Source organism: Chelonia mydas, chromosome 2, assembly GCF_015237465.2.
Source record: "Chelonia mydas isolate rCheMyd1 chromosome 2, rCheMyd1.pri.v2, whole genome shotgun sequence".
NCBI classification, from domain to species: domain Eukaryota; kingdom Metazoa; phylum Chordata; order Testudines; family Cheloniidae; genus Chelonia; species Chelonia mydas.
Window position 1 is genome coordinate 108,349,258 of NC_057850.1, and position 20,475 is coordinate 108,369,732.

Here is a 20,475-nt window from a genome sequence, read left to right on the forward strand (position 1 = left end):
ACCATATGCGCAAAATAATCACTTATGCTGTTGCTACGCACAAACGTGAAGTGAACTAAGTGTAACAGGCTGTAATTTACAGTGTTTTGCATGAATGGGAGGTGAATTCCACTGAAAGTCCTTTTATGGAAACCTTGCTATTTTCAGGTTTTTTGGTTTTAGGAAAATAATCACCAATTTTTAAATGACAACTAATAGTATGTTATCTGTCTTGTTTGTTTAATCAAAAAGCCAGAATCCTTAAATACACACTACTGGCTCTACTGACAAGTTATGCCCATGGCAACTATTAAGTAAGCAAGCATTTTAATTTAATGTATTTTACCTCCCCATCTCTCCTGAAAACAAACACAAAAACGCTTTTTAACATCAGTGGAATATTTTAGGTCAGTGGGATTTCTTTAAATCCTTGGGGGAGAGGAGGAGGAAATCTCTTCAGGACTACTTTCTCTAGTGTCCGATTTTCAAATTGTTGGCCCCCTACCCCTAACCCTAATCTGGTTCATCTGCGGAGATCTCGCTAAAGGAGAGGTGAGAGTTAGATTAAGCAGTTGGCCACAATTCCTACAAATAGAGATGAAAATTGCTTGGCAAATGAGGAACGCTTCCTTTTAAAAGCTGTAACATCAATGGCAGTGTGTATGCATGTACTTCAGAGGATTTTATTAATCTATATAAGGATAAGTTGGATCCACTAAGGAAAATCGGAGTACTCTGTACACACATTCCTTCTTCAAATCTTTGGCAATCAGTTGCAGTTTATATTTATATTATCCAAAGCCTTTGCCTTTAAGCATGTCACTCTTAGTTCGACCTATACCTGCTTCCCATGATGAGATTCTCAAAGATTAACTGACCGCTGAGCATTGGCTTCTCTTGCTTTGTTTCCTCATCTGCTCTCAAGTCACTGATCACATTATTATCAAATGACACTGCAGTGCTGAAGCCAATCTAGGAGAACACTGGACCTCCCAGCTATAAATTTCTTTCCTGGTGTGTTCTTTGAATTGCACGTGCCCAGCAGGTAGACAACTGCTGTGCATTAAAAAGACATCAGACACAAGCCCCTCCCACTACTGTCAGAATCAAGTATGAGATGTACAAGGATTCTCACCTTAGGCAAAGGCTTAACTCTAAAATAGAAGTAACATCTCTCAACACTTGTGAGTGTGTGTGTGTGTGTGGTAGCACAATTCTTTATCTTGTCAGGCTTTCATATTGTTGTTGTGATTTCAGTACATTGTGGCTGGCTGAAAACACTTCAATCTCAAAGTCATGTGTCATGTATATTGATTCCCCCCCACCCCCCGATCATTCTCCAAATAAATTACATGGGGGGCTGAGGAAGAACTAGCATGAGAACTTACCAGCCCAGAGCTGAAATCTACTTGTGTGACCTTTAACCACGATAAGAAATTTATGTATATTTTACTGGACTGTCTTTATTAAAAAAACAAACAAACCCCCACCCCAAACAGTTGTTCACCGTAGAAAAGAAAGTGAACACAATTTTGCAAGGCTACATGATCAAAATGATAATTTTCAGGATGCTCTTAAGCATGTCCTTTCCTACGACATCAAAAATCCACTAAACCCTATGTTGCATGATTATATAATGATGTAAGAACAAATGCTGTGCAAAAACCCATTGTCAACTTAGCAAAGATGTATATGAAACCAGTGATGGGGGAGAAAATTCCAAAAGTTTGGATGAACATCCTGAATTTTGGATGGTTATGTGATGTTTCCAATCACCCCTTGTTTGACCAGCCCTGCCTGCCTTCTACCTGCTGTCACCTTGTGGGAAGCCTTGATGGTTGGGTGAAGACATTATCTAAAATAGTATTAAGCAATTATTGAAGAAAACAAGAAAGAAAGATTGTCTGGGTTTTGCAGAGGGAAGCGAAGGTGCCTGGTGGAAAAAAGATTGGGAGACTTCTACATAGAAAGCAGTATAAAAGAAGGCTTAAAACAAATCAGTAAAGGAGGATATCCAAAAAGAGACGATGAAAATGCAAGACTGGGCAGGAGATGATAGGCTTGGGAATCATTCTCATCGAGCTGGTGACTGAAATTATTGCGTTGACTACATATGCCTATATATATATATCTATAGGTGGCACGGGGTTAAAAAGGGGAGGAGAGGAAGATGAAAGGTCACTCTGTTGAGAGGTTAGGAGGAGAAGATGTTAAATGGAGTCGTCAGCTAATTAGGAGGCCATAGAATGTGGAGGAGAGTGATCAAGTATGTCAAAGAGTGAATAACTTAAGGGAAAAACTTCAGTCCCTTCAACTGCAATTTTGTGGTTTTGGTTGAGTGGAGAGGGAGAACCAGTGTTGTAGGGATTCCAGTAGAGAGTTGGAAGATGGTAAGTATAGACAACAGGAGACAAGCTAAGATACTCAGCATTTAGCTGTGAATCTATGGAGTTTTATGTATGTTCACCACCGTAGTAAATACACTTCTATCGGTTTACTTTTTGTAACTCATGAGATAAGGGTATGCTTGAATGGTTCTGTTATTTTTACTGATGCCCTTTTTAAAAATTAAGGATAGTCTTTATTTTGGAAGGTGGAGGCAAGCTGCAAAAAGAAAAGGAGTACTAGTGGCACGTTAGAGACTAACCAATTTATTTGAGCGTAAGCTTTTATGAGCTACAGCTCACTTCATCAGATGCAAATAGTGCAGTTGCCGGTAATTCGGTTAAGTCTACTGTTTGATTTCCAGCACTGGCATTGTCTACAAAGCAGTTCTTCTGTAGTTGAGGAGCAGTTGCTGCCTCTGAAGGAGGAAAATTAATGCCTCTGCTCTGGATAGTTGTTTCTGCCAAGTGAAACGTTCACTCTCTGTGAAGGAGTGGCTGTTACATTCGTCCTGAGAAAAGTTGCCTTTACAACCTAGGAAGATAGAATAAATGCAGCATTATAGACAAAAGGCTGGCTTCATGCTTCAGGAAATCAATGACTAAAAAACTTTATTGAGAAACACACGAAAGACTCACAACATCCTTCCTTTCTTTACTCCTATTTGTTAGGAGAGTTTAGCATGCTGGCCTGCTTGTCTAGTGGCAACACAGCATTGGGGTTCAAAACTGATGTGTAAGTGCCCCCTCTGGCAGGGAATTAGAAACTTTGCACTGTGCAAAATATGCTCATCCCTTGATGTGTGTAGGCGGGAGCCATGTGTCTGGCAATGAGCCATTCTTCCTCCCAGCCAGTGCAAGCAGTTATGTTTATAGTTCAGTTCCAGAGGGAGCCACATCCAACTCTCCTTAGAGAGAAGGATGGGGTCATTACATAGCCTTCAAGGACTTTGCAAAGGAGGTTAACCAGGCTCGGAGGCCTTTTCCAGGTGGAGAGGGAAGGGGAATTCTCGTATCTAAAAAAGTTTTTGTGCATCCCCTGTTTTCTCTCCCTCTTTTTCACCGTTTATTTTGAAGATAATTATTTAGAAGTAAATATAGCTCAATTTCTAAGGTTAGTGAGAAATCGAATGAAAAATATTAATTGTTCTAAAGTTAGAGCAATAAACCTCATGGGTTCATAATTCAAACATTTGGTAGAAAGTAGTACTCAAGAAAAATAACACACCACATGTTTCCACTAAATGCTACAATTAACCATAAAGGTTTGCTGAATACACTTTTACTTTGTCAACAGATTACCTGAAGAAGTTTTAAAATTTTGCGGTGAAATTAATTAGAACTGTTCCCCTCAAATGTCAGTTGCATTGGCAGCAATTTGAGTCGTCTTGTGTGGAACATTTAACCCACCACTTTCTAGGACAGAGTAGAATTTCTATGCAAGCCTTTTATTTTTTGGTCTTCAACTGAAAACTCGTATAACAAAATATCTGCAATTAAGAGGCTTTTAAATCGATATTCATACATTCATTGTGGGGGAGGGTCAGCACTACATTACTGGGTCATGTGTTACTACAGTAAGGATGATCTTCAAAGCATGTGTCACATTGGAAAAACATTTCTTCAGTCTGTCTGGAGAGCTGCCCATGCTCTTGGCAAAAAAAACCCAAAAAACAAAAAAAACATGAAAGACAAATCTTCAATGAAACACATTACAATATCAAATGAGGCTATACAATTGGAAATATGTCATTCAGCATTTGCCTTTCATGGCTTTTTTTTTTGTCTCACACAGGCAGAATTACAGATAATTAAATGGAGAATAACCTCCCCAAAAGGTCTTTCTGACACCTTTGCCCTCTTTTTCAAAGTGTATTCTGTTGCTAGGATTCTTTCTTTCTGATCCTGAGCTAATGCTTTGCTAGCTTTCTTCCTTCTCCCCTAATATATATTTGTGTCTATATCTATATCCTTTTGTGTTGAGTCTTCTGTTATTAATTTAACCTGGCATACTTCTTGAAATATATAATTTTGGATACCTTCTCTTGCTACAGATGATTCCCTTACACATCATATTAACTTGTATTGCTGAACTGGTCTGCTGCAGTCTTTCTGCTGTGCTAAATCTGCACTTCTTGGTGCCAATTCTGCACAGCCAGAGCAGAGAATTGCAAGTAGCTTTACAGACTTCACCCCTGCAGAGATACAGCTCTGAGGAGGACTATTGCAGTGGCCTTTCAGATGAAAGCTCTTGGCCTTCTCTGAAATGCCAAGGACACATTTTTCTAATCTATGAAGATGGCTCTTGTCGGAGAAATTGGCCTTTGTGATTTTTGTCTGTTGAGATAAGTGCAGCCCTATTTGTAGAACCCATCATCACTTATCTGTAAGAAATGTTTGAGACTGCTACATTGTTGTAGCTCCCCAGCTTGGTACAGCTATGCTGTTTGGAAATGATAGGGCCTGTAAATGGTCCTTAGAAATCTGCCACTCCTAAGAAATGCCCCCCCCATAACCATTATGCATTTGGGTTTCATCTGTAGCATAAGGGTTTTGATGTGTTCAGGCATTTTCTTCTCAAGGATATAAAATATTCATCCCTAGTGGTTAGGCATTGTGTACCCTATCTTTTTACCTGCTCATTCATTTGCTTGCTTCTTCCAGTCGTTAGACTCCTGCTTACTTTGTAGTGTGTCTTCTACTGACTTCCCAAGTCCCTTTTCACTGCCACTTATGGAGAAGCATTTAGTTACTTTGTCCCTACTTTGTCCCCATGGAATAGCAGTTGTCCAGAGATACATTTTATTTATAGGCTCTACTATTCCACATGGCACCTAAAAACAGCCACGATGTCTTAGATTTTGCTGATCTGTTTTAGTTCCTCCATCTGGGATGGATATTTGAGGATCAGATGTGTTCTGCCATTGGCTACCAGTCCTTAATGGTAACTTATTCTGTTACATCAGTAGTTTTCAACCTTTTTTTCATTTGCAGACCCCTAAAATGTTTTTGAATAGTGGTACGGGTCCCTTTGGAAATCTTACACATAGTCTGCGGACCCCTAGGGGTTTGTGGACCACAGGTGGAAAACCACTGTGTTACAATGTTAAGCTAGTTCAGGTGAGGCTAAAAGGAAGTTTTAAGGAACCAGTGTGTAAAATAACTGACTAAACCCCGAGACTGCTAGTAAATGATAACCAGTTGGCAAGTATGAGTTATAGATTAAATGGAACTGTAAAAGTAACCTGCAAAGGGGAAAATTTGTCCTTATTTGTGCTGCTTCATGATGTATTAAGAAGGTCTGAAATACTTTTTTTTTTACTTTAGATGTATTGAGATATCAGGTCCTCTCTGCCAGCTCATGTCTGCTTCCTGTTCTGTAAATTGGAAGCTCTCTCAGCCCTTGACTTTAAGGATTTGGGGTGCTGAATCAATAACACATACCTTTTCCCTGAAACGTTGGTTAGGAATTTGAGTTAAAATGTTGAAGAAACATTAAATACTATGCGTAAAAGTGCCTTTCCCTCTCAGTGGTCTTACTCGCCTATTACTTGTGATGCCATCCTACTAGTCCTCCAGTCATCCACAAAATTGTCCAGCAAAATCAGGCTAAAGAGGAGCTGGTGTTTCTAATGTAAAAAACAAGCAGAATTTATTTTTCCAAAAAGAAAAAACCTCATTCAGACCTCTGAGTATTTTTGTTTCTTTATCAGATGTTAAAACCACTTATTTTTCTGTTGCATGTGTACCTTAACTGCAAGGGATAAAACCTACGTGTCTACCGTGACCTGGCTTTTTGCATGCGTTCATGTGTGCGTGAATAGTTTTGAATAAAATATGCATTTAACGCAATTGCCAGTTTGTTTGTTTGTTATAAATAGGAGATGTAGCAAGAGTTGTCTTCATTGGAGGACAGATGTTCTTGGGCATAGCTACAAATCAAAAAGACATTTGTTGTTTCTGGGCAACATAATACCATTCTGTCCAGCCAGAAAACCAACGTGAGATACAAACCAGTTAGGTATTTTCAGACTTGGAGATTCAGTTTCTCGCCCTTCCTCCCACCACCAAAGCAAGGGGTAGACATTTGTAATGAGTAGCTGCTACCTTTCCTTTAGAGGCCTCACTGTCCTCTGAAGCTTACTGTCTGGTGTAGGCCTCGGCCCAAAAGAGAGATGGGGTACTCGCCATTCCAGGATGAATTGTGGGTGTAGGCTAATCACAACTAAGATGTATTTCAACATTGGCAATAAGAAGTATTGGGCACATTTCCCCACCAATATATATATTAAAAAAAAAATCAGTGTTTTAATCATTTATGATACTGTAAAAATGCGCTGTGGTTCCACTTGGCCTGTGAGCCTATTAAAGGTTTATGAAGGTTTGAAGGGTATATCTCCACTTCAGTTAGACACCCGCGGCTAGTCTGTGCCAGCTGACTCAGGCTCATGGGGTTGGACTGTGGGGCTGTTTCACTGCAGAGTAGACTTCTGGGCTCAGGTTGAAGCCTGGCTGTAGGACCCTGTGAGATGATGGGCTGGAATCAGAGCTCTGGGATTCTATCACCTCACAGGGTCCTACAGCCATGCTCCAACCTGAGCCCAGAAGTCAGCTGGTGCGGGCCAGCCACAGGCGTCTAATTGCAGCGTAGACATACCCTAAATGGCCTGGTACCTGCTTGTCACAAAAGCTGCCCCCATCCTGATTCCGTGTGGCCACAGTAGCAGTCAGTGGCAGCACTGTAGTTGGAGCTTCCCACCGCTAAAAGAGAAGGAACAGCTGGCAGGGTTTTCTCTGTGAGTTCCTATTAGCTTTGGGTCTTGCACCCCTCTATCCTACTTGATTCGCAAGAGCCCAAGATTACTCTAGACCTTCCAGACTTGCTGCAGGGCTCTTTTCTTTGCCCCTACCTGTGAGGAAATGGGAAGGCTCTGTTGTGAGATCCTAAATATCTTGATCATGTTGTTTTTTTGCTGCTGGCTTATTGCCAGCTGTTGTGGGTTTGTTGATTAAAGGTTGGAAGAAGTTATAGGAGTGGTCTATTTTATGATTATGTGCCTAAGAATTGTTGAGGAGTGCCTATGCCAAGGGCTAGGTGCCCCTTTTAATAGGTTTGTGTATAAATCTAATGAAATAAAACTATGGATTTAAGGAAGAGAGTTTCTGGATGCCGAACTACAGCTATTGGGGTGGTAGAATGTGTTTTTCTTCAAATGTTGTTCTGTTCTCTCACCCCTACCGCACAGCCAGACTCCCGCCGCTCCCCCTTTCACCCAGTAAGGCTCAGGCCTGCCATGCATACTAGGAGGCTGGAATATTTTTCCTTACCTTTGGTTGCAGAGGTCCATGGATTACTGATACTAATACTTCTCAGATGCTGATCAATTTAACTCCCAAAAAATCCTAAACAAATGTTTAATCTTGATGTTGAAACAAAGAAATTATTTAATTTCACTTACTCCAACCCACCTATTGGCACCCTCTATGTTCATGTACAAAATGTAACACATAACATATAACATCCTATATAATGAAATCACAAGAATGTCTTTGTTGGGTTGCTCAATCCTATAACAGTCTTGGCTGGGGGTAAACAGCTTCCCTCAACCTGCTTTATTAACCTAATTCTCTTTGGTGAGCTCTTCTTTTGACAGGCTGACAAAAACATCTTATGCTGTAATGTCATTCATGCTTGGCTTCCATAGTAATGATGTATATCTACATATAAAAGCCCTGTTCTTTTCATTTATGAAAACTGTAAAGGTTATTTGCTAACAGTTTTTGGCATAACAATACTACTGCATACATATGCATATCATATGCATATGCGTACCATAATCAACTTAATGTCCAGTGGCTTGTCATCTGAAAAGTCTGGGTACCATTCGGTACTCTTATGGTGGCAACACGGAGCCTGGGGGTGGCATAGATGTTGACTTTAAATAAAAACCTTCAGAATGAGGCATAATTGCAGGATACTGTTGTAGCTTTAGATTATCACCGGAGGCTAGGAGAGCATTTTGTTCACTGTGAAGTCGATGATAAATACACTAGACACAAGGACAGGATTTTATCCCAGAGAAAAATGTGTTTTTAAAATGGTTATTTCTTTGAAAGCATAGTTTTTCAGTCTCTAAGACAACCATGGGCCTTCTTTTTTTAAGCTTGTTTGTTTAATACATAATGTGATACCTTGTCATGGTGTCACAAGGCAACTGATGGCATTTGCTTAATAAAACTAAATTATCATTTGTGCATAGGTATACAACAGCTAAATACAGTAGCTTTCTGTACAATACACTTATTAGTGAAGACTATAATAAATATTTTAGAGAGATTGGAATATTTTCACTTGGCATTAAAGGGTTCATGATTTTTTAACCTGCCTACCAGATCTATGGTAGTAAATGGTCACGTGCACATAAGGGCTATTTGTTTTTGGTAGCTGTGGGCCTTTAGAGTAAGGGAGAATGAGATCCTTATTCTGATCACATTTCAGTTGCATCTGTTTGTCTTACACTAATGGAAAAGAGAAGAGGTCTGTTCAATAAAGATAATTTACAGCAAGTAAACTTGTGGATGAAACTAGCTCATAATAAACTGATAAGTGAAGTGTGTCTCAGGCTGAAAAAACAAAGCCAAATAATTTAGACTCCAAAATTTTTTGACTGGTCTTTAATTTGTTTTTGAGGGAAATATCAACTTAATGTAAATATAGAGTCTATTATATAAAATATGTATTTCTAATCTTCAGTAGTTTACTAATAGGTTATAGTTTCATAATAACTGTTTCTCCACATTGTATATCTGGGACTCATTTTTGGCCTAATACAATGCAATTCACATGTGAGTCAATTTTAGTTGTATGTACCTACAGTAATCTGAGGTCAGAAATGGGCCCCTTGGGGCACACTTAAGAGTTTAACTTGAGTATATTCTATGTTCAGATGGACGTAGTTATGTGATAACAGTAATTTGTTTATTTATTGACTTGAATATTCACATTTGTAGCATTACTGTCATACTAAACTTTTTATATGCAGTTTTCCTGTAAGTGATAATGAAAAGAGAATGAAGTAAATTTGACTCTTCTTCTTTCCAGGTGACTTACTGTACACTTCTCAAACCGCACAGCTAAAATCCTGGACAGCTGTTGTATCCGACAGATCAATAGGGCCCTGAGCTGTGCCTTCAAAATCTGTTGTGTATTTAGAATTACAATACTATTATATGACTGTGGAATAATGTACTGTGGTGAGAAAGTTGCATTGTATCTAAACTCTCCCCTCCCCCAATACTTGTAACTCTGATATTTAATTTAAAAAAAAAAAAACCTACGCTGGAGACGAGGCCTCACTACCAGCCTCGGTTATTTTCAGTTTGTATTGTTCAGTTATGAATGCACAAAAAGGGCTTAAAATGTCTTTACAAGAGAGAGTATGTGTGCTTGTGTGAGCAAGAAATATGAGGATACTATTTTATAATTTTTCATATTCTAGTGCCGAGCTAGACAGCAGGACTGTAATCTCCTCTTTCCAGAGTGTTAACTGTTCACCCCATATTGAAGATTATGAATATAATTGTGGCAAAATTTCCCCATGTCACAATTGTCTAGGTCAATTTATGCTCTTAATATATTTGGCGTGCATTCTATGTTGTTGACTGTTGTTAATGCTATATCACAATCGCTCTTGTCAGCTGCTTGTGACCGCAGGCTCTGGGCTGGAAACACAGATGCATCTATTTCAGCCTTCCAAGCTTTCTCAGTGCAATGAAGTGAAGTGTGCAGAAATCTTTACTATGTCACTGTCCTGTTGTGTGAGAGAATGGGAAACTTTACTTCCAGATGCCTTATTTGAAGTAGGATGAGAGAGGCATGTAAAGTGTTTTGGAAACCTTATAAAAATCCCTTCTCAAAACCACTTTTTGGGCTAGCATTCTGCCACTACGAATTATTTGGATGTGTCCATGCCTGCTTCAGTGCCCAATCACTTTAGCAATGAAAAATATGTGAAAGATTATAATCTTAAATGCATTTTAAAAACAAAATCCAAACTCTTCCAATACTTTTCCCCATTTCACATTGGTTTGTCACTGAACTGATTTCACCCCTACTCCTCAACCCTTCTGATCTGAAATGCTTATTTGTGGTCTCTATATAAATTAGGCCTTGTCTATACTAGAAAAGCACAATGGTTTAACTAGATTGATTTTTAAAACGAATCCAGTTAAAATGTTGCAAATCCCTCGTGTAGACTCACTTAAGCTGCTTTAACCCTTGCTTATACTGAGCACTAAGAAAGGGTCTGGCGGTCACTGTAGACAGCTTGATGAAGACCTCCACTCAATGTGGCATTGCAAAATAATTGTGGCAGGCTTGAACATCAAGACCAGCCACATTCAAAAGAATGGATAGATGTGCCAAGTCCCTCCTGAGGACTTTGAGGATTTCTAATCACATCCTGTGCTAGCATCACTCATGATAGATATGCTTGAGGGGCAACTGATTGCTTAAACTTTCATGCAGGTTGCATCAGACACTGCTGCATGCTCCCTGGCCATGCCTGTGGTGATGCGAAGCTCTTCCAGGCTCCAGTCATTGGGGTTACTGAGGGATGTTCAAACAGTTATGGAGGATCTTCCCTTCGAGCTCTGTGACCTCTTCAACTCCAAGACCAATGAGGCCCTCGGTTTGTTAAAAGACTCTCTGGCTATCATGGGCTTTTTGGACTTGTACACTTCAGCCCCAAGAAAAAAGCAAGCCAGGCCTCATAGCTGCTTCAGACAGTGCCCTCTGCCCTCAGTACTATAAGCCATAGAGGGAACTGGAACCAGTGACGAAGAAACGAATTTGAGCTGGTGGTCCTCCTGCCACTTCCTCAGCTGCTATGCACTCCGGATCTTCCTCTTAGCAGCAGGTTTAACATCACTGAGAGTCTGGCAAAACCTATAGAGGGTCTATGCCCATTCTCCCTCACCCCCTTTTTTTTGGCAACTCTTTTTTTGGTCTTTTTTTAAGAGGCCTGGGCGGGAATCAACAAGAACCAATGCATCTTACTTTGTCAGCAAACGGTATTGCATACAGCTTTAGGTCCTTTCTAACAGGGCCCCCTCCCCCAAATCCCCCTTTCCCCATTGCTCCTCAGGAACTCTTCTGACATGATACTGTTGAAATAGGAGCCCCTTTTGTAACTCAGAGCAGTGGAAAAAGTGCCCTTGGAGTTCAGGGGCAAGGGGTTCTACTCTCATAATTTTCTAATCTTGAAGAAGAAAGGGTATTGGTGCCTTCAGGGCTTCAACAAGTTCATCTGTCATTTCAAATTCAGGATCGTGAGTCAGGTCTCTGTAATCCCCTCAACTCTGGTTTGTGGCACTCAACCTTGCAGAGGCCTATTTCCACCTGTTTGTATGCTCAGCATACCTGAAATACCTCAGATTCCTGGTAGGAGAGACTCACTACCAAGACAGGGTCCTGCCCTTTGGTCTTTAAGTGTGTGGCTGTTGTGGCAGCATAAGTGGGATGGCAAGGCATCCAGGTCTACCTGTACCTTGACAGTTGGCTCATCTGAGGGAAATAATCATAGCAAGTGACTAGCTCCGTTCACATAATTCACAAGGCTCTTTGCTATTCTGGGCCTCAAAATAAACAGAAAAATCCACCTTTGCTCCAACTCGCAGCATAAATTTAATAGAGGATGGATTAAGTTTGAGGTCAGTGAAAACTTATCTCGCACAAAAAAAGATTCCAGACTATAGTGGACCTTGTCAATCAGCCACCTGCAGGCTCGTCCAAAGACCTTGAGTGTGCCTCGTGCAGGGTTGGCTCTGAGATTGCAAGACCAGAAATTAGAAGAGGAGAAAAAAGTGCATCCTTTTTGTGTAAACTGATACAGAAATCACCAAGAGGCAATAAACTCCACAATACCACCGTTAGAGCAATTTTTCAAAGAGAACTGTATTTGAGTGTTTTCCCTTTGCACTTTGCTAGGAGTATATTATCTTTTCCTGACAGTTGTGGACCGTGCCACAGTCCTCTATGCCTTTTGTCACTTTCAGACCGGATCACTGTATATTTAAGGAGATGCAGAATGTGATGGTCAGTTTACTTAGCAGTTTTATACTTCAGCTGTAGCTGTTCTGGCTTTGATTCATTTCAGCTTTTAATTCAAGGTGTTTTGTTTACATTCACTAACATTGGTTATCTGATGTCCTGGGGTGTGTTGTTTTTTTTTTTTATGATAAAGAACATTGTATAAATGGGATTTGTTGGAATAATAGGAGAAATAATATTTTTTTTTCTAGTAGGGAAACATATAGTCACCTTCCAAATACAATAATGGTTTGGCAGGATGGGAGGATGAATGGAAAGCACCTTCCAAATGCAAGTGAGTTGACAGCCCAGGAGGTGATTTTCTTGACTCCAACACTTCAGGTTGCTGGTATTGACATACGGCATCTCTCCAGAATAAATATTACTTTTGGAAAAACTAGCTGAATTCTTTCGTAATGGTTAACTTACTGAAAATAGGGCCCCAAATGATATGTTTAGTTTAGACTTCTCTGGAGTTTACAGACTGTAAATTTTATCATTCGCATTTTAAAAGTTAAAATGCAAAGCAAAAATTGAAACTGAGTTAAAGCCACACTTCTGTGCTGAATGTCTCCAGTGAAGATATTGTGCATGTAAATAACATCTAATTAAGGTTTTAAAATATTTTCTCCTCCATGTGACATCCTCTTGAATCTTCCTGAAGGGAACCCAAAATGCATCATTTTTTGACATCACAAATGCTATAGAAGTTTCATGCCAGAAATCTCATTGCAACTCATTTGTTGATGTCCTTCAGTTTGAGACCTTCAGTGACTCAGGAAACATTTAAGGGGATTTATTAACAAAAGGGAAGTGAAAATTTAAACACAGTTGTTTAACTTATTTCTGTGCTGTGTCTGCCATGCAGACTAGTTAGTGAGGGTATTAAACACATCTTAAGCTTAACTCCATTAAATTTTTTCTGGTACTCTGTTTTTTTTTCTTTTTTTAATCTTACTTTATTTTTCCCTACAGTGAAATTCAGGCTTCTGTTTTTATAAGGGATGTTAAAAAGTAGTGTTTAAAAATAACACACACACACCTACCTACCTGCAGCTCTCCAACTGTAGCCACCATGTATTTGCTTTTGACTCCAAGTCAAGAGAAATGTAGTGCAATCTAAAAACGTAATGACTAAGTACAGACTTTGAAGACAAGGCAGGTGGTGGTATAAGGGAGCCCTTGAATTAGGTTGTTTTGAAAGGGCCAGCTAGAGCTGCTAGAGTGGAGTCAGAAGTCCCAAAATGTTTGAGAATGTAATAAGAGATGATGTGTCATACCAGCTCACAGTGTCAATGGGCGCACTGAATAAATGGGCAGAAGAGAGCAGAGGGCCTTTTCCCATCTCAGTACCTGTTTGTATACAGCAGGCTGCGTGGGGATGAAAGTTCCTTTCTGATAGTCTATTTACTTTCAGAAGCTGCTTTGCAGATGTGCATAGTTGAACACTAGGGAGTGTGATCATGGTATCGATACTGCTGCACAATGCTTTCCTGGCAATGGCAGAGTCAAATGGACTATGATCATACAATGTTTGTGATTGGTTTTGAACTGTTGTTACTAGGTAACCATTAGTGCTGCTACACGGTATGCAGATTGCTGCTGCTGCTTGGCATGTCTTGGAGGGAGACAAAAAGAGATTCAAGCAGGAGGCTAAAATGAAATTGGGGAAAGGGTGGTTAGAGAGATTGAGGGAAGAGAGTGCTACTAGCAGTTGCCTGGTGGAGACAAATCTCTGACACAAAACTGCTCATGCCATCTGCAGGATTATTTCGTTGGCTTGGAAAAAGCGGTGGTCTTCTCACAGTCAAAACTGGAATTTCTGCAGTGATCAATTCTTAAAACCTTACCTAAATATTGAAAAAATAGCTGTCGCTAGTTCAATAACCCGAAGCGTGAATGGTTGTAGTGTGCTGCTGTTGTACTGGTGCTTCTCAGCCTCACGTCTTAGGTCAAATCATGTTGTCCTTATGTGAGTAAGATGAGCAAAATTTGGTTATTAGTCTACATATGTAGGGCTAAATGCCCTTTTCCACCTATGTTGCTCTGCTGCCTAGGGTGCTCTTCAAGTGGAGATAGGAAGTTACAGAGGGGGAAGGTGGTTGTGGTATATTCACTCCTATTTTGTGTAGCTTTGTCTCATCATCCGCAGCCACTGTAGCTGAGTGGGACTTGGCTAGGCAAACAGGAGAGTCAAGGGAAACAGACCTTATGTTATCACACCTTTGGGACTTACAATGCTTAACACATCATAAATTGCAATGGTTGGAAGCAGCAGAATGAAGAGGAGAAATAGAAATTGTCCACATAATTTATTTTTATATTGATGCAGAGCTTTATGCAAATGACCCCTATTAATGCCAGATACAGTAACTTGTATAAATTCTGTAACACAGAGGTGAAATTATGCTGCTAAATTATGCCATTTTTAAGGGATGGGAAAGATTTTCAGTGTGACCCCCAAGCACTTTTCTTGACCCTTTGTACGCTGATTTGTAATGGACGTTTGCAGTTCTCCACTAAGCTAAAGATCTGCAGATTCATCAGTTTCTAACTGGAATACCTGTTCTGTTCATTCCTTCTGGGGCATCTGGCACTGTCCACTGTTGGAAGACAGGATACTGGGCTAGATGGGCCTTTAGTCTGACCCAGTAGGGCCGTTCTTATTACCAGGGATGCTCATTTTTGCAAGGAAAGAGTTTTGGAGCCTTGTATTTGCTCTTGGTATCCTGTGTGAACTTTCTCCTGGCCTGTTCAGTATTATTAATGCATATTTTGAACATTCTGTACTGTTTGTCTCACCCTTACAGGACTTCTCACTAATGGCCCATCGAAGGGATTAGGACCAGGATCAGAACAGTCAGAGAACGAGAAGGACGATGCATCGCAAGTGTCCTCAACTAGCAATGATGTTAGTTCTTCAGATTTTGAAGAAGGACCGTCAAGGAAAAGGTTAGTGGCGTTCACAGTTGCCAACTTTCACGCAGTAAGTAAGCACCCCGATTTTCACAAGAAGCCAAAAATCAAGCTAATCCCATTTCAAAACAAGGCCAAAACAATCCAATCCCTAAGAACCCCAACACTCTGACTAGATCCCCCCGGCATGCAGTCTGGGACTGTGGTGAGCTCAGTATGCACCCCTGACTTTCTTTTTCTTTCTTCCTCCCCCACCCCCCGCCCACCCTGCCAGGAGCTGATCAAAAAAAAAAAAAAAAGCTACAAGCCAAAAACTAACCAAAAAGCAACTCACAAGCCAATTAAGCCAAAACCAAGCCCAATTTCTGCATTTTTTTCAAGATGTTTGGCATGTCTGGTGGTGGTTAAGAACTCAAATAATTTTTTGAGTAGCATTGAACGTATGCCAAAATCTCCCATACCATAAACAGATTTTCGGGTGTAGAGTGTTTCATACAGCTATAGGAATAAGTTTGCATTTTGGGTTCATTGTCCTGCATCCTTTACACAGTGGGTGTTCTGTAGTTTAGCAGCGGAAAACATGGCAATGTCGCTGTCATTTTACTGCAGTTGGGTGATTGTTAAATGAAATCTTTACTCGGTATTTTTGGGTCTGTCAATGTAAATATCTGTGTGTTAGTTTACTGGATCCGGATAATGTAATTTCAACAAACAAGATACATTTGTGTCATTAAATTAGAATTACCTTTAGATTTGCTTTGAAAGTTAAAATGGTTACATGTTACATGTTAAAGAGGTTTAAAATAAATGTGGCCTCAGAATACTAGCTGTATAGTGAGCCTCACTATAAAGATGTAGGTTATTGTCTGTAAATATTACTCTGGGCTAATGCTGTGGCAATCTGGCTCCTGTTCCTTAGAAATCAGTTATGAAGTCTCTGTTGAACTCTCATTATGCTACAATCTTGGCCAATTCCTAAACGTGTAAAATGTAGGTTAAAATTGCAGGGTTTAAGCCAATTTTTTGTAGAAAATATGCTGAAAGTGCAGGCAGAGGTCTGTGTTTTTTCCCCCTCTTGTATAAAGAAAGAACTAAAATTGTCTGACTGAAAAATGTCTTATAAATAAGGTTTTGGCAAAATTTGACTTCTATTTTTTGTAATTTCAATGGATAATATCAATTTTTATTTTTAAACGTTTTTTATCGGTTTTATTTTTCTCAGTTGTGTGTAATTATGGGTTTTAAGCATTTTATTTTTATTGATTTTGAATTTTCACCGTTTTGGGAAACAAAAGGGGATAGGGTTAGGGCAACACTGACTGCGTGTTCCCAGCGCTGTCAAGGGGCGCAAGTCACCTGGGTGCAAGATGAGGGGGTGGGTCGCTGTGGTCCTGGCCTGGCAAAGCAGAGACTCCCAGCTAGGGCCACAAGGAGCAGGATGATCCCTGAATGCAGGTGAGGTCGTCCCTCTGCTGCATGGCTCCTGCCCAGGGATGGCTCCGAGCCATTGAGTGAGAGAGCAGGACTGTAACAGCTGGCTGCAGAGAGCTCCCTGGGTGACAGTGGGGCTGTTGACCCTGGATCCCTGCAGCCAGTAGGTGCAGGGGAGGCTGCACTTGATGACTGTCGTTGATAGATTTTTTTTTTTTCCTATTTCTGCATGTCAAGTGAAATCAACATTTACTGAGGGCTAACTATTTAAATGTATAAGCCTTCTTATAAATCCCCTGCTCCCCCCTGCAAAAAAACCACACCAGAATAACCCCCCCAAAGCAAAATGGATTTAAAAATAAATATCTACTTAAAACACAAAATAGACTTTTTCACATTTCTATTTCCTAGGTAACCTCAAACTTAGTTTGGGAATTTCTGGGGAAGTCCGAGAAAGGGGGTAAAGAGAGTGGTCCCCCCCAAAATTAAATGAGCAAAGTTTGCCTTTGGATATGCATGTGTGCTCCTGTATATGTCTCAGGACAAAATCTGCATTTAGTATTTTGTATAGATAGAAATGTTGCAAGGGCAAGTTGCACCACAGAAGTGTGGAAGGTAACCTGCAAAGGAGAAACGAATTAGCTATGTTCCCTTTTCCCTTTTTTATGTGAGGTATAAAGAATGCTTGAAAGTCTTTCTGTTTAGAAATTTAAGTATTGTTTATCATATTTTTCCTGGGAGACTTGGCATGTGATTCAGGAACTAGTGGAACTGTGACATCACAAGGACTGAGGAAGTAAAACTGGGTGGGTGGGTGGTAATGGGGTTTTTAGAAATATCATTCAAAACTTTTTTTTTAAAATACCTATTTAATTCAAACACTAGAGATATATATAACTGGGAGGAGGCCTTTGTTAATGGTGCAACACCACCACTGTTAAGGGATGTGAAAGTCCCCACTCCAATTTTTTGGGCCTCCAAGGAACAAAAATAAGCAACTTGATACTTTTGAGATTAAAAAAAAAAAAAAAAAAAAAAGCCAAGCTGAAAAATCCCTAATTTTTGGGCTTTTGTGGAAGTGGGAGAAACATTTCAGTTTTACTTCACTTATCATAGAGAAGCACAAGAACAACAACAAAAAAAAAACTCCACCACCAATCCTTTTTGCCTGTGGAATTCCCCTTTATATAGAACCTTCCTGTTTTATGTATTTCTCACACTCTTTTTTTTGTCTACTTTCCGACTCCCTCTCTGTGCGTTTCTATCTACCTTCTGATTTTGCCCTTCTGTTCTGTGCTGCTTTTTCTCTGTATTCTCCCTTCCCCCAACTACCACATTCTTTGCCCTCTTTTCTATTTCTCTGTCCCCTTTTCTCCATTTAGTATTATATATTATATCTGGTACCATTTTGTTCCTCTGCTTCTGAGCTGATGACATTTAGGAAATTATACCCCCCAGTGGCCAAACTTCTCAATGTTCCTTTTCAGCTTTGAACAAGACTGATGGCCTGTTGCCAGCTGAGATATGCATTTAAACGATGAACATGCCAAAGTCAGACTATCCACAATTTTCTCACTCCCATAATTAGAATGTGCATTGTTCTTGGTCTTTGAGAAATGCCACGCATTATGACAAGCAGCATACACAATGGAACAAATTTAAATGTTTGCATAGATAGCACAGGTCCCAAGGGTGTATACTTCTGTATTTAATAAAGTAGGCTTAGTGTCTGGTAGCACTGTTTTGAACTATGTATATATGTAAATCACTATTTATCGTGTGTGTGTGTGTGTGTGTGTGTTGCAAGGGGAGGGAGGTTTTGGGAAACTTGAACCCATCTTCTATACAGTGAAAGATCACTTGTATAGCCTGTTCTCTTGTCTTATTTAATGATATATAGAGAAGAGGAATCTAGATGGCTATTCAAAATAAATACGGACAGATATAAGATTTCGTGGTTATGTAGTTTAGTAATCGAAGAAGTCTAATTGAATTTCAATTCAAATTTATCTGTTAAAGGATTCTTCTTTTCCCATGACACCCCAATCCGAATGCTTTTACAACTCTTTATTGTTTATTTTGCATTTCTTACTGAAGTTGAAATAGTCTTTGTTACCTGAACCTGCACTGGGCTTGATGGTAGTTCAGGCTATATTTGGCAATGATTTGTATTCCAGCCAGTGTTTATACATAAGGTATACACGGGAGAGTAACTGTTTAGAAAATGGAGCACTGCTTCACTTGGCTAACCTCAGGCTTTTGGCCAAATTTTTCTGAGGACTTCTTCAGAAATGTCAGGCCTGAGCTGTGCTGAAACTGCAGCCATGAAAGCATGACATGAAATGGAATAGAAGAGTGCAGTTGGTCCTTTTAATTTAGGCTACCAAGAAGACAGTTGTAGAGATGCGCTACTGTTTGGATTTGATTGATGATCGTAGGGGTCATTGAAATGAAGGTTTGGAAGTAATTTTTGGATTTCATCTAGTCAGTCCCCTGGCTGATGCAGGACCTAGTTCATCTCTGACAGGTATTTGTCTCACCTGTTCTTAAAAATCTTTAATGATGAGAATTCCACAACCTCCTTCCAATATTAACAATCCCGATAGAACATTTTCCCTAATATCTAAACTAAATTTTCTTTGCTGGGGGTTACTTCTTGTCCTACCTTCAGTGGACATGTAGAACAATTGATCACTGTCCTTTTTATAACAGCCTTTAACATATTTGAGGACTGTTATCAAGTCCCTCCTCAGTCATCTTTTCTCGAGACTAATCAGGCCCAGTTTTTTAAACTTGCCTTATAGGTCAGGTTTTCTAAACCTTTTATCTTTTTTTTTTTTTTTTTTTTAAATCTGCTCTCCTGTGGACTCTCCAATTTGTCCATATTTTTCCTTAAGTGTGGCACCCAGAATTGGACACAGTACTCAGGCTGAGGCCTCACCAGTGCTGAGTAGAATTGTACAGTTACCTCCTATGTTTTGCATACGAGACTCCTGTTAACACACCCCAGACGGGTATTAGCCTTTTCACAACTGCATCACTCAGAATGTCCAAGACTCTGAGTTACCTTGTTATGAGGGAGTCTTTCTTGTGGAGCTGGGTGTCAGAGTCTGTACACCACTGGCCTTTCAACTACTTAAGCATTCTCCTCAGAACTCTGCTGGTCCTGCTTTGCTTTGCAGGTTTACAAGAGGTGCATCCCAATCCCTGATCCCTCTTAAAGAGTGTTTCCCTGTAGTGTCCAGGCCCTGTCAGTGGGCGCACTCAGAAATTATCAGGGAAGCTGTCTCCCAAACAGACAGTGTACGTGTGACTGGAAGGTTACAACTCAGGTTTCCAGCATTGCTTAATCTAATAGCACTGAGATGTATTCATAATATTACAAGAATGTTTTAAGCTCATTAACAAAGGTAGAGACTTAAGAGCGAATGAGTAAGGATAATGGAAACAGAAATGGTTACAAATAAAACAAAAGTATAACACACTCTCCAGAGACTAAAACTTAACAGGTTACAATCCTTGTCTGAAGCAGCCTGATCTCACCCAAACCTTCTCTTGCGGTGTTTCAAATTAGATTGGTTGAGATCCCTGTTTTCATTGGCAAAACTGCACTGCCTGGTTACCCCTTCAACTACAGGATAAAAGAGGAGTTCTGGTACCTTGTTCTTATACCCC

The 20,475-nt window shown here is 40.0% G+C and overlaps 1 protein-coding gene across 1 annotated transcript in view; it reads left to right on the plus strand.

Moving 5' to 3' along the window:
* Positions 1 to 20,475, plus strand: part of JARID2 (jumonji and AT-rich interaction domain containing 2) — a 302,580-nt gene that overhangs the window by 154,698 nt on the left and 127,407 nt on the right. Inside the window, exon 3 of the mRNA XM_007054880.4 lies at positions 15,264 to 15,405. Within this exon, the coding sequence (XP_007054942.3) occupies positions 15,264 to 15,405 (142 nt within the window). The remainder of the gene's footprint in view (positions 1 to 15,263; positions 15,406 to 20,475) is intronic.